At 29.1% G+C, this 12956-nt stretch overlaps 2 protein-coding genes across 4 annotated transcripts; both read right to left on the bottom strand.

Annotated features, from left to right (window-relative positions):
- Window positions 1–1156: 1156 nt before the first annotated feature.
- Window positions 1157–9232, bottom strand: LOC132942446 (uncharacterized). Of its 3 annotated transcripts, XM_061010838.1 has the most exons (8): window positions 4771–4787; window positions 4567–4649; window positions 4203–4385; window positions 3989–4127; window positions 2671–2876; window positions 2204–2457; window positions 1902–2109; window positions 1157–1552 (listed from the first exon to the last, which is right to left on the bottom strand). In XM_061010838.1, exons 3-8 carry the CDS (start codon window positions 4380–4382, stop codon window positions 1436–1438), a joined length of 1104 nt encoding a protein of 367 aa, XP_060866821.1. In that variant the 5' UTR covers window positions 4383–4385; window positions 4567–4649; window positions 4771–4787; the 3' UTR covers window positions 1157–1435. The 3 variants fall into 3 exon arrangements, with proteins under 3 accessions (XP_060866821.1, XP_060866822.1, XP_060866820.1); XM_061010839.1 differs by lacking the exon at window positions 4567–4649 and having other exon boundaries at window positions 4771–9232; XM_061010837.1 differs by lacking the exon at window positions 4771–4787 and having other exon boundaries at window positions 4567–4758.
- Window positions 9233–9363: 131 nt separating this feature from the next.
- Window positions 9364–12702, bottom strand: LOC132942447 (U6 snRNA-associated Sm-like protein LSm2). Its single transcript, XM_061010840.1, has 4 exons — window positions 10397–12702; window positions 9829–9896; window positions 9681–9771; window positions 9364–9619 (listed from the first exon to the last, which is right to left on the bottom strand). Exons 1-4 carry the CDS (start codon window positions 10397–10399, stop codon window positions 9497–9499), a joined length of 285 nt encoding a protein of 94 aa, XP_060866823.1. The 5' UTR covers window positions 10400–12702; the 3' UTR covers window positions 9364–9496.
- Window positions 12703–12956: the final 254 nt, after the last annotated feature.

The following is a 12956-nucleotide window of genomic DNA, read 5'->3' as shown; positions in this document are numbered from 1 at the left end:
GGAGATTGGAAATCAAAAAATTATAAACATAATTGACAACAGCAATTAATAAAGTTGAATAATAAGCAAAATATGAAAGTCATTATCATCAGTGTTCGGACTTATCTAGATAATTATTTGTTCATCTTTTATCTTATCTAGATAAATAGTTACAATAGGTATCTAAACGTTCATCTTAGATCATTTTTTACTCATCTAAATGAATTCACCTAGATACATTTTTTATTGATAAAAATGTTATCTTTTTTTATCTAGATAAAAAAGTATTTATCTTTATCTTTATCTAGATAAATATGAGTTAAGTTATCTTTTATCTATATCTAGATACATTAGAGTTGCATTATCTTTATCTTTATCTAGATAAAAAACTACTTATCTAATCCGAACACTGATTATCATGCATAAATGCATACAATATTCAGCTCAATGCGTACCTATAGAGAAATACTCACAAATGAGATTGATCATTGGTACCAATAGATCATTGGTTGACCTATAGAATATATACCCACAATAACTAATAACCTATTTATATACTAAATATACATAGATACCTACTTTCATACTTTGCATAAGTACCTAGGTATTTAAAGAAAAAAAAATATTTAAAAAGGCCCAAAACTTAATGACTTTTTAAATGTAATATAGTTGATGCTTTGCTAGCGTCATATTTTAATAACGTATGAAACTAAATACCCAACTATTTAGGTTTTTTAGGTCATTTTAGATGAATGAAGCGATGAGCGATGTGAAATTTTTCTATAAACCAGAATTGTTGAATACTTGTACATTACGCTGTATTTCCTGTTGATTTGCTAAGTACTGACATTGGTTTGAAATGGATCGGATTAAGTGGAGGCTGACCATTTTGATTTGCAAATTCTAAAAATCAATTTGCAATTAATTCACAAAATATTGACACTGGTTTGGAGTTTATCAGACGCTTATGAATGAATTTAGCCCCACCATAAAAAATGTTTTTTGCGGTGTTCGTATTTATTTCAAATTGCAATTATTTGCAATCAATTTGTAAATATTGACACCAGTTTGGAGTCCATCGGACTAGTTGGTGGGGCTAACTTCACAAATATTATTTTCATGGGATAATTGATCAATGAAAATGTATCTTGTAGAATCTTAAATGTTTTTATATTTAAACAAAATTGAATACATAAATATAAATTTAGTAAAAGTTTTACAATTAGTTATAAATAAATATTTTGATATTTATTGTAAGAATACATAAAGAATGAATGTATTAATAGTATTGTAGTTATACATAAAAAATGCATTTTTTATTATTCATTATAATATTATGGTATATAGGTACTACTAAATATAATAAATAAATTCAATGTTTCAAAAAAAAAAAAATAATAATATCATCTTTTATTTGTAAGCAGGTATTAAATTTTTTTTTATATTTATCTAATAGTTATTCAGACTTATCATTATATTTTTCACTTGCAATATTAATGTTATTCAATATTTTTCTAGCTGTTGATTCTGTCTCTGTATACCTTGTTAGTTTGAGTATTTCTTCTAAATTTATCTGCATACATAACATACCTCTTAATCAATTCTTATAGGTACATAACTAAAATTAGGTGTTACCTATTAATTTATAGTTAGTTATGTACCTATATGCATGGCCATAACCTGTGGGTCCAGGAGTTTGGACCCCCTTGAAATCTTTTAGCAGTTGTATTAAGAATAATTTTATATTTTTGTTAAAGTAGTAATCATGAAAATAAAGAATTTTAAATGTTGAATGTAATAATGAGGATTAATGAGTATATCATCTATATTAAAATAATGTTGGACCCCCACCAGAATTTTTTTTAAATACATTTAATTAAAATTATTTAAAATAAAAGTGTCTATAATTAGATGGTACTTACTTCATTCTTAAGAATTGTGTACATTGATTTATTAATTTTTTCAGTTAGAGAAAGTAGCAAATTTAAAGAGAACAATATTATACTGTTATTTCCCTTGCTATGTACTAATTTGATGTCATTATTTAATGTTTGTATGAGTTTATTGTTTTCCATAAGTGAGTGTCCATTAAATTGATTGCTCACATTATACAATGTTGTATAAGCAATCCTACGGAAAAAAAACAATTTTCAATAATGTAGAATGCAGGTCTTTATACAATAGTTTAATATGCAAGAAAAGTAATAAAAGTTGAAATATTTACTTTTTTAAAACACCATGTGAAGGAGGTGTGTACAATACCAAAGACACAACAAGGTTAACAATATTAATTCCATCATTAACTTGTGAAAAAAAATGACAACCACTTTCTGTGGTTGATAGGTTAGCTACTATTCTTAACATATGTAACACAAATTTCATTTCATTTGTTTTTATTGATGGCATCTTGTTATTATATCTTCGAATAAAAGAACTAAGCATATTAGTTATTAATTGAGCCATATTTGTTATGCAATCCTAAAAAAAATTAAATGTAAATGTAACTGTACGTGAATGCAGACATAGTACCTATATAATAGGTATATATAATGCATTTTTGGGTACATGAGAGGGACTTGGTTTAATAAAAAACGATTGGGCTTATTAATATTTGCTCTTATGATATAGTGACATAATAATATGTACTTTATATGTATTTATATTATTTATACATTATACTCTTATTATTACTTCTTGTAAAACCATATCAATCGCTGAAGATGTTTGAGTTGCTTTTGACAAAGAGTAACAAAATGTAGACCCAATAATACAACTAAATGAAGATTGCTGTTTGAGATGCAAGTTTAATTTTGTGACTTCAAGTTGTAACTTATTTATAGTATTAAGATATTTGTTTTCCAGTAAATATAATTTCGATCTTAACTTTTCAACTTCAGCTTGGAAAAAAAAGATGAGAAATATACTTAAATTAAAAATGTATGAGGTCAGTGAACACAAATGAGAGAAAGGCAACAAGCATAAGAATAAGGATTATTTTGTATTTAGGGATGATAGGATTATCATGTTTAGTTAATATTTAACAATATTTTTATAATATAAGCTACATTATAATAAAACCAACTATTATAAACCAAATAAAAATTATAGGAAGATGTCAGCTTAATATTTATTTTCCTCAAGCCCACAAGGAACAAAGATAAAAATAAAACGCATTCATGTAAATTTTTGTTTTTTTTTTTTATTATGATTTTTGAGTAATCTAGAGTAATATTACCTATTACAAAAGTATAGAGGATAATATTTAGGAAAGTTTGACAGTTTTATTTTTTGAAATTATGACTAAAAATTATTTATTTTTTTTTATAAATTTAAATGATTATTAAATTATTTTGAGACAATATTTAGACAAATCAATATGCCATACCCTAAAAAACATAATTCTCTATAATTTTTTTAATGGGTGATTTTAATATAAAATTATTTTGCAGGAATGCATTTGTCTAAGTTGTGCGTGGGCCAGAGACAGAAAGCAGACAGTGAGCTGAGTACTGCTGACATACTCATTAATATATTTTTTCACTTTTAAAATATACTAAGGTAATACTTTCTATATGTTGTACAATATGTACAATACTTACACAACAGAACAATATTAACTCCAGAAACATTTTTTTTAATTTTTAAATATTAGGCAGTGCCACATTTAGACATTTTGCGCCCCAGTGTAAAAAAGAATTGACACCTTATACGAGGGCCTACCTACATATGGAAGATAAATCCTCAATTTCTTGGATTTGAAGTAAAGAACAGAATCTATTGGTTTTACAATAATTTTTGTTTTTTTAAAAATAATGTTTAATAATTTCAAGAATCCCCTCCCCTTTTTTGAAGATAATATTGAGTGTGTACGCCATATTATGAGCCATATTAGTTGTTTTATTTTTTACTTACTATTGTGTTAAAATATTATTATGAACAACATGATAATAAATATAATAATACTATACTATTAAAAACTATAAAAATCAATATTATTGGTAATCCTTACTTGATTTGATTTGAATCTTAACTAAATTTATCAAATGTATACAATTTACTTGCAATTCTTCAGCCATTTGCAGGACTTGAATCAAATTCACTTCATTATTGCCATAAATTGTTTCAAATGCATCATCAAATGCTTTAAGCTGAATGATATAATCAAAATTAAAATTATTTTTTATATTTTGATCTTAAATAATTGTTTTAAGGAAGTATTTTACCTTAGCTTCGCATTCATGTTTGTTCAAATTAGTGTTTTCATAAATTGATGAATTCTCATCATCCATGTTCATCGTTTCTCTATTATTTGAAAAAGCAGATGTAGACTCTTCATTGTTAATTTCTTCTGAAAACCTATCAAATAATGATCTTCTAGAACTTTTGTTAGTTAACTTCTCCATTGCCTAAGACACAAAGTTTTAATAAAATAATAAATGTAATAACTAAGTCTTTCGAATTACTACTCTTTTGAAGTTTTGAATATTATGTACATATATTATATAAATTATAAATAATTTAATTATTCGGTACATAACTATGATCTACAATAGGCGCGCGACTAATTACTAATATATTAGTACCTACCCAACGAGTAAAGGTAAACAAGTAGGTAATGGTTATTGTTAATGATTGAATAATATATTACTCATTAGACAAATGGTTGAAATCTATTTCAAAGAGAAAATAATTTAGAATAGGTATTACATATAGATGATAATTAATAAGTATAAATAACTAGACTACCATGACTAAATTTAAACTACCTACTACCATAGAAAAACTACCAACCGATTACCAGATTACCGAATGTCTGAAATACGAACTTAAATGGCGAACTGTGAATAGTGAATACTGAACACGATATAATAAGATATAATAATAATATCATACTTGGTACTCATTGCTAAGTACCAACCATAGAAAACCGGCCAAGTGTGAGTCGGACTCGCGCACGAAGGGTTCCGTACCATCATCTATAAATATGTTGGCAACACTGCTTGCATTATATATTCTAGGATTTTTAGTATATTTCGCAGTTATAGCGGCAATAGAAATACATAATCTGTGAAAATTTCAGCTTTCTACCTTTCATGGTTCATGAGATACAGCCTGGTGACAGACGGACGGATGGAGGAGCCTTAGTAATGGCTTTAGTCGTTTTACCGTACGGAACCCTAATAAAGTATGTACCAACCATGATATATAGTATACATAGATAGATATATATAAGATAGACAGATATATTATGATATATATATATATAGACTATATAGTTATATAAAAATGTACGCAAATTTACGCTCAGGAGAACGCGTTTAGCTCCGTTGTATATTATAAAATGTATTCCTTACAACACACGGAATTGTACAAAGCGTATAAATATTACTGACCGCTGCCTCTGACACAATAGTGACGAGTGAAAGGTCATTTTCGAAACTAAAATTGTTAAAAACACGATTAAGGTCTACTATTGTACAAGACAATTTAGAATTATTATTCTTAATGCAGTGTCAACGAGACATAGTAAATCAAGTAGATGTAGATCAAATCATAAATGCTCATAAATGCCTGCTGTATTATGCGGCCCAGTTCGCGGGCGGTGACTCGTCGGAAACCCTTCAAGGCGAATCCAGTACTCGTACTGATCGACCGGTTGAATGGATCAAAGGCGGCGGTGGAAGGGCCCGGTGATGAGACGGAATTCGTCACCCCGGCCAGGGGAGCTGAGGTCAAGAACAGCTTTGGAGACTTGATTGGTTGGACCCGCGGGGCAAGTCTAGCAAAACGCGCAGACGGACGGCGGCGAGGATCGCGTCCGCTGCGTGGAGAGGTATCACGAAGGCCGTACGCGTTTTCTGCTGTTGTTCCCCGAAGTGAAACCGTCCGAGAGTTTCCCCCAGACCGAGGGCAGCGGACAAGGCGAGGCGATGGCGTGGGGGCCGAGGTTTAGGTACGCGACAGTGCACTTTTGGGGTGATCGGCGGTAAGCGTGACGAGATCGCGGACTTCGCGCGCTCGAGGTCGCCGACACGCGAGACCCTCTGGCGGCGCGGCGGGCACCCGGCTGCTTCGGTCCGAAATTTTATCAAGTATTGAAACTGATAAAATAAACATATTTTGGTATAAATTTCAAGTACCTACACAGTTATTCATTTTTGGATAACAATTAAGAAAATCGTTAAAAGAGAAATCGAGTGAATACAGCAGCCGGTTCAATTCGTACAAACTTCATAAATGAACACTCATAAATAATTAATTTGCCTTTCCAGTATAGGTAGTCATTTTATTGGTTGAAGGCAGAACATTTCTAAGGAATCTTCAATTCAATTTTAATTTGCAAAATTTCGTGATTTTGACTCATAAAATATTAGTGTTAATTTATGCTCAAATTAAATGACGCTCAAAAAAATATTTTAAAAAAACCTATTACTATTATTGTAAAATGTTAAGCTTAATATTGTAATGTAGGTTTTGTTACGCATGACATTTTCCTATAATAGTAAATTTTGACCTGACAATCTATATATTATATATATTTATACTACAGACATAATACTTATAAAATATTTTGAATCATTTTGAGTTATTTATAGTCAATTGATATTTTAAATTTCTTTTCTATAAATATCGCCAAAAAAAATGTTTTCTGGTTCAAAAAGCTTGTCAATTAAATACAAGGTTCGTCGTAAGTTGTTATAACAGCAGTTCAAAAATATTAAAGATACACAAGTACAATTTTGGTTTGAAAGTTCAAATGTTAATAAAATCACGAAAAATTGCATATTATTTTGTAGGTTGAACAATTATAAAATGATTAATTTATATAGATAGCTAATGTTGAACATTTTAAACAAGGTTTTTCATAAATAGTTCCTACCGTAAAAATATTAGTTATTGAATCTACTTGGTTAAAATATGAAATGTGTATTATTATTTATTTATATACCTATTTAATATATTATTAGGTTGAATAGCTTCAACTTTCAAGTCTTTCAAGTATTTTATAATAACGATAACACGGAACTCTGTATAGGCTATTTAGCTACGTTATTGTCGCAAGTGTATTTTTGTCGGTACCTTATAATTTGGCAATAATATTATGCTACTTTCAGTTTAATCGTTGTATAGGAGGTACCTATACGTTTTGTGGCTAATGTACGACCATAGACATAGGTACCTATTAGAGTCGGAAAGTACGTTATTGTTACTTGTCATAGTACCAGGTACCTACCGATTGTTGATAAATCGACTTTACAACGCAAGGCCGTTTCTAATTTTTAAAATTTACAAATACATTATTTCAACTTTTACATACATAACTAAGTTTACAACTTATAATAAGTAGGTACCTACCTATACTTAAAATTAGAGTTTATCTAACAACCAGTTTACGATACATTTTAGATTTTTTTTTTGAATTGATTTAAAATTTTTATCAATGATGCCCGAAAAAGCCTAGAGTTATCATCATTATACCTAGGAAATATTTTTAAATGCATCATAGCCCGGCTTTTTTTTAGAATCCGAGCAGAGCGATGAATGTATTGATTTTACAATGATGTGTGTTGTTTTATTTTTTTATTTATTATTTTTGTGTCTGTAACCACTGTTTTCTTCAACAGTATCTTGATTTATGGGAAAGTGAATATAGTTGGTGTATTTGGGAGGTCAAATTTTAAAATTCTAAATAGTTTTCAAAAGCATCGAGAAAAACAACATAATAATTAAGAAAAAACAGGAATTTTTACGCAAAATCGATTTTGGTTTTTGTTAAATTTAACAAATGAACGTATACATGACATTTTCACTGTTTGTTTATATTCACATGAATTCAAAATATTTTGATTTGTATTGAACTGTTTATAAACATTTTCAGTTTCCATTTTATTAGTCTTTTTTTTATAAATGTCAATAAAACTTTATTTGTTGGGTAAAAAACGTGAAAATTTAATACAAGTCTCCTACTATATTATTGCAATGACATTTGAAAAATATTAAAAATCCTTAGTCACAGTTTTTTTTTTATAAGTATTTAAAGTTCAAATCTTGACAAAATACATAAAATTTCATATAATTCACGAAAATGTGCAAATTATTTTCAGTAAGAAATTTTTCTATTTAAATCTAAGATTTGAAAATGTAATACAAAGTTCACCATAAGTTTGTCTACCTTTATCAAAAATAAATGCCTACAAGCAAATCAAATTTAATTTTTATGAGCGTTTGAAGTTCATACAGTTCATTAGTTGACTCTTTTTGAGCTGTTTACGGACCATTGTCAGTTTTCATTTTTTTTATTTTTAGATTCTGAGCGGAGCGAGGGATCTAGTGGTTTTACAATGGTTCTTTTTTTTTATTTATTTATCCTGTAACTTTTGAAAATGTAATGGATGATTCCCCAAAAATTTGATAATAATATAAATTATATTTGTATATATTTAATTTTCTTTTTATGCATTAAATGCTTATATTATTATCATCATTTTGTAGTTCTTCATAAAATAAAATTCCGTCTACATGTAAAATAAAATATTTGATAAGCAAAAAAAACGTTATTTGGTCAAGTGGTATATGAAAATGTTCAAACTATGTAGGTGGTACGTGGTTATAAAAAAGTTGAGAACCGCTGGTCTATAGTAAATAGTATGTCATTGTACTGGACGTGTTAAATGATAAAATCATTATATAAGAAAAATGATTCTTAGAGATGATCAACCCAGCATACTTGAATAAATAATCAAATTTAATAATTAAAATAAAATTAATTGAAAACCAAACATTTATTATGGCTATAAATGGAGTTACTTTCCGGTAAACTTTTTTTTTTTTGTGAAGATATAATAAGAAAAACTTATAAGGAATATTCTATTAAATTTTCAAATATTAGCAATGAAAAAAACATTTTTATAAATAAGACATTTGAAAATTTAATAGAATATTCCTATACTCTGTCCAGCAAGAGAACGCCCCAGTTCTACATATCCCCCCGTATCTCCTTGCTATCGAAACCAGTTCCCCTATGACAGGGTGTTGCGTGAGAGAACCAGTTTTGGTCAGTTTTGGTGTTCTCTTGCTGGACAGATCATAGTAAGTTTTTTTTTATCAGATCTTCACTTGTCAACCTTGTTTACATTACTTTTCAGTTAAGCGCCATAGCTTTTAATTTGTATTACATTAAAACAGTGGTGTGGCGAATTTTTTTTTTTGATGGACCAACAACCCATCCACCCTCTAATTTTACTTCCACTAACACAGCTTACTAGAATCAAATAAGAGAATTAACATTTTTATCATAATACTATAGTGATATTCATGATTTTTCTGTATGTTTATGTCTGGGTTTAGGAGATTGAACACCTTCTCAAAAAACATTAGGCAACGATCCTTAAAAAACACACCATGTGCTACTGTATTTCAAAACAGAAAATAAATGTTTTGAAAATAAATTATACAGTTATTTTTATATTACTTCTTAAACAATAAGTTCCTTAGTTGTAATTAAATGTAAAATATATTAGCGTGTGACTGTTGCTTCTTTACGTGCAGCATCTTGTAACAACTGTGTATCAACTTCATCTGCTGGTAGTTGTACATAGCGAACCACTGAACCTCTAATGAAACAGTTCCTTACAGAAGCCTAAAAAATTAACAGTATGAGTTTTTTTCTTCATATTGAAGTAAAACTAATTAGTAATTACCATATGTGGGTATTTTTCAGGATCAGTTACACTTATGTCAACGAGTTTGATGTTCAAATATTGATCCACAGAATGTAATGTACCACAAATACTAGAAATAAAATGTTTTTAATTTCAGTATAGGTAATAAAAACAATTCATCACTTACCTTAGATCATTTTTTAATTCAACAACGACATCCTTCCCAACGAGTGATTTAAAAAATGAGTAGAACAACTGTGAAAAAACAGATTAAAATGTAATGTTGTCAAGTATTTAATTATATACTTCATATGAGTGTTCCATGTTTACAGTTTTAAAAAAATCAATGAACACAAATATATTGTACTGTGATACTTAATAGTTGACCACGAAACACACAACCAATGTCACTTAACATTAAAAAACTTTAAGGTTGGAATCAAAATGTGTTTTTGCAAAAGATATTTTTGACACTGCCTATTGTGTTGTATGAGATTGTTGCATTTCCACAAAGTTTACTATATTTAAACTATGTGTTTAAATGTTTTTAAAATCAATCACATCTATAAACACACAGTTCAATCTGGCTAAACACATAATATGACACAGGTGACCGGCCTCATAAATGTTATCAAACTATAACATTATTATTGTGCTAATAATGACATTTTTTAGATCCACAAGATTTTATTAATATAATCTATAAGATAATCATTTTCATGGTCAACAATAAACGACAATAAACAATCACCTACCATTTTTAAAACGAAGTGGCTATTAACACGTCTGATGTGAATCAATGAACCACAAGTCTACACAGCAAACACTAGTGACACTAAACAGTACACAGGAGTACAGACTATTTAGACAGAAGACACACAGATAACATATACAATTAACAGTCTATAGACTAGCTGATAGACAGTCAGTGTTTAACATATAAAAATATTGAACAATAAACAGAAATTAGAAAGAGAAGTCAATTACAATTTACAACTGTCAACTACTGGCTTATAAAGTTGAAAAATTAAATTATTGAATATTGATACTAGAAACAACACTAGCGCTCCCCGGTATATTTGTATCAAAGACTGCATAAGCGATTTATCAAGTTATCAATATGTATATGTAGTACGATAAGACCATTGTTCTATGATAAGACCCAACTGGTAGTCGCGGACCACGGACTAAGATAATATTATAATATCCGTCCTGTAGTAAACAATCATATTAGATATATTTTATATTTAAGGACTAAGATATACCCAGAGATTTTAAATAACAGGTAACTTTAAATAACTAATGATAGGTTATTTAAAATCTCTGGATGTACCTTAGTCCGTGGATATATAAAACAATCGATTATTCAGATTATTGTTATAATTTAGATGGGGGACGGAGTGACCGAGGGCGCCGAGCAGACTACGGCGTCGGTTGTAACGCGCACCGGCGCCGGTTCGAATCCCGGCCACGGACGTAGGGCGGCATCGCTCTCTGGGCAGGCAACGGTCTAGACGGAGAGACCGCCATCCCCCAACCAGGCACGGCAGAAACCTACGGGTGCCCAAATAGAAATTCTGCCAAATAAGCGTCCGAACTAGGCTTTTGGGCCTATTCCCGGACTAGAGCCATAAAAAAAAAACTTCTTAAATAATAGTTAATACACCGATTTCTATATAGTAGGATAGTACAGATTACAGAAGTGTAGGTACTTCTACTTTCTATTGTAATTTAGAAGTCTGTGACTTAATACCACGAATTAAGATATTATATTATATTAAATAGTATCTATATAATATGCTTATTAGTTATTAAAGCATTGAAAAAATAAAAACATATATTATAATCTTTATAATGCAGACATATTATAATTATATAAAAGTATAAAGCTACATACATATCTATATATATTATTATATGTCTGTGGTATAATATTATGTTGTATATTCGTACAATATATATCTAATGTTATAAGTTATTATTATTTTATTGTTAATTGTTATAATTATTATTATAACTTATAACCAAATACTGTAATTTATCATTGGACATAGGAATGATCATAAATCATTTATAGTATCTAGGTATAAGTTATAACTTATAAGTTATAAGTTTATAACCCATAGCCAATTTAATAAACCAATGAACATGAACAATCAAATATATTTTGGAAATGTCACATCCACGGTGTAAATAAATATAAAAACCCCTTGCAGCTTGCTCACATCCATAAGTTTTATAATGATATTTTCAAATTTTCAATAAATAAAAAAGAAATGAAAGGGACAGTCCAAAGTTGATACATCCACAGAGACAGAATATATGAAATTTCCTATACATTCGTCAGTCAAACCGATATAAAAATATCCTCATATTATCCCGCACGGGGATTAATGAACAATGTCAATGAGTATAGTTCCTCTAAAGCTCGCAAAAAACCAATGTAGATTTTATGTTTTGTAATTTGTGGATAATAAATTTATTATAAATAAATATTGTATAAACTGTGTTTTCTTTTTAACTAGCTTTTATTTAATTTCTTTTGAAAAGTAGGATTAGCCGGTAGTAACAGTTTTATAAGGCAAGCCTTATAAAAGTGATTAAAAGTATTCTACCTTCTATTATTTCATGAAGCATAGTTCAGTACTTCACCTATTACAATTAAAAAAAACACATTATCTAGTGTAGGTAATATATTTTTTTTATAGAGGGAGGGAAACATTTATAGCATCTGGAGTCCTGGACCCGGGTGCCAAATTTCAGAATACGACTATGTCTGCATATGGACTATGAGTTGGATTAACAAATTCCACATATAGATATTTGCTAGGTTATGGATTGCTGATCACCGAACGCCCAAATTGTTTTGTGAATTTATAATTTCTGTGCAAAAATGTAATTTTCGTTTTAATAATTTGGAAACGTTCATTTTAAATAACTGTAATAATTATGTAATTTATTCTGTGATTGTACAATGTACTGTCGAAGATTTTAAACAAATATAATTATTGTAATTGTTTAAAATCCATCATCTGAAATGTCTAGAATGTCTAAAAATGTACAGTGCAGACCGGGTGTCGGGCGACAAAAACCGACCGACGGGCAAAGACTGACGATATACCTACATATTATTATACATTGTTGTTCGCATAGGCATTAGGACATAGACGATTGACCTATAAACTAATAAATCATAAGACCTATAATTGTTCTATGCTGCTAACCAGATAATGTAGAGCTATAGAACTTACCACAGGACACATACTATAGCTTACCTTAGATCCTAGTATCCTACACGAATCATTGAAATTATTC

This window comes from Metopolophium dirhodum, chromosome 4 (assembly GCF_019925205.1).
Source record: "Metopolophium dirhodum isolate CAU chromosome 4, ASM1992520v1, whole genome shotgun sequence".
In the NCBI taxonomy this organism is placed as follows: domain Eukaryota; kingdom Metazoa; phylum Arthropoda; class Insecta; order Hemiptera; family Aphididae; genus Metopolophium; species Metopolophium dirhodum.
The sequence above is the reverse complement of the archived record's forward strand: the minus strand, read 5'-3'. Positions and strand labels throughout refer to the sequence as shown.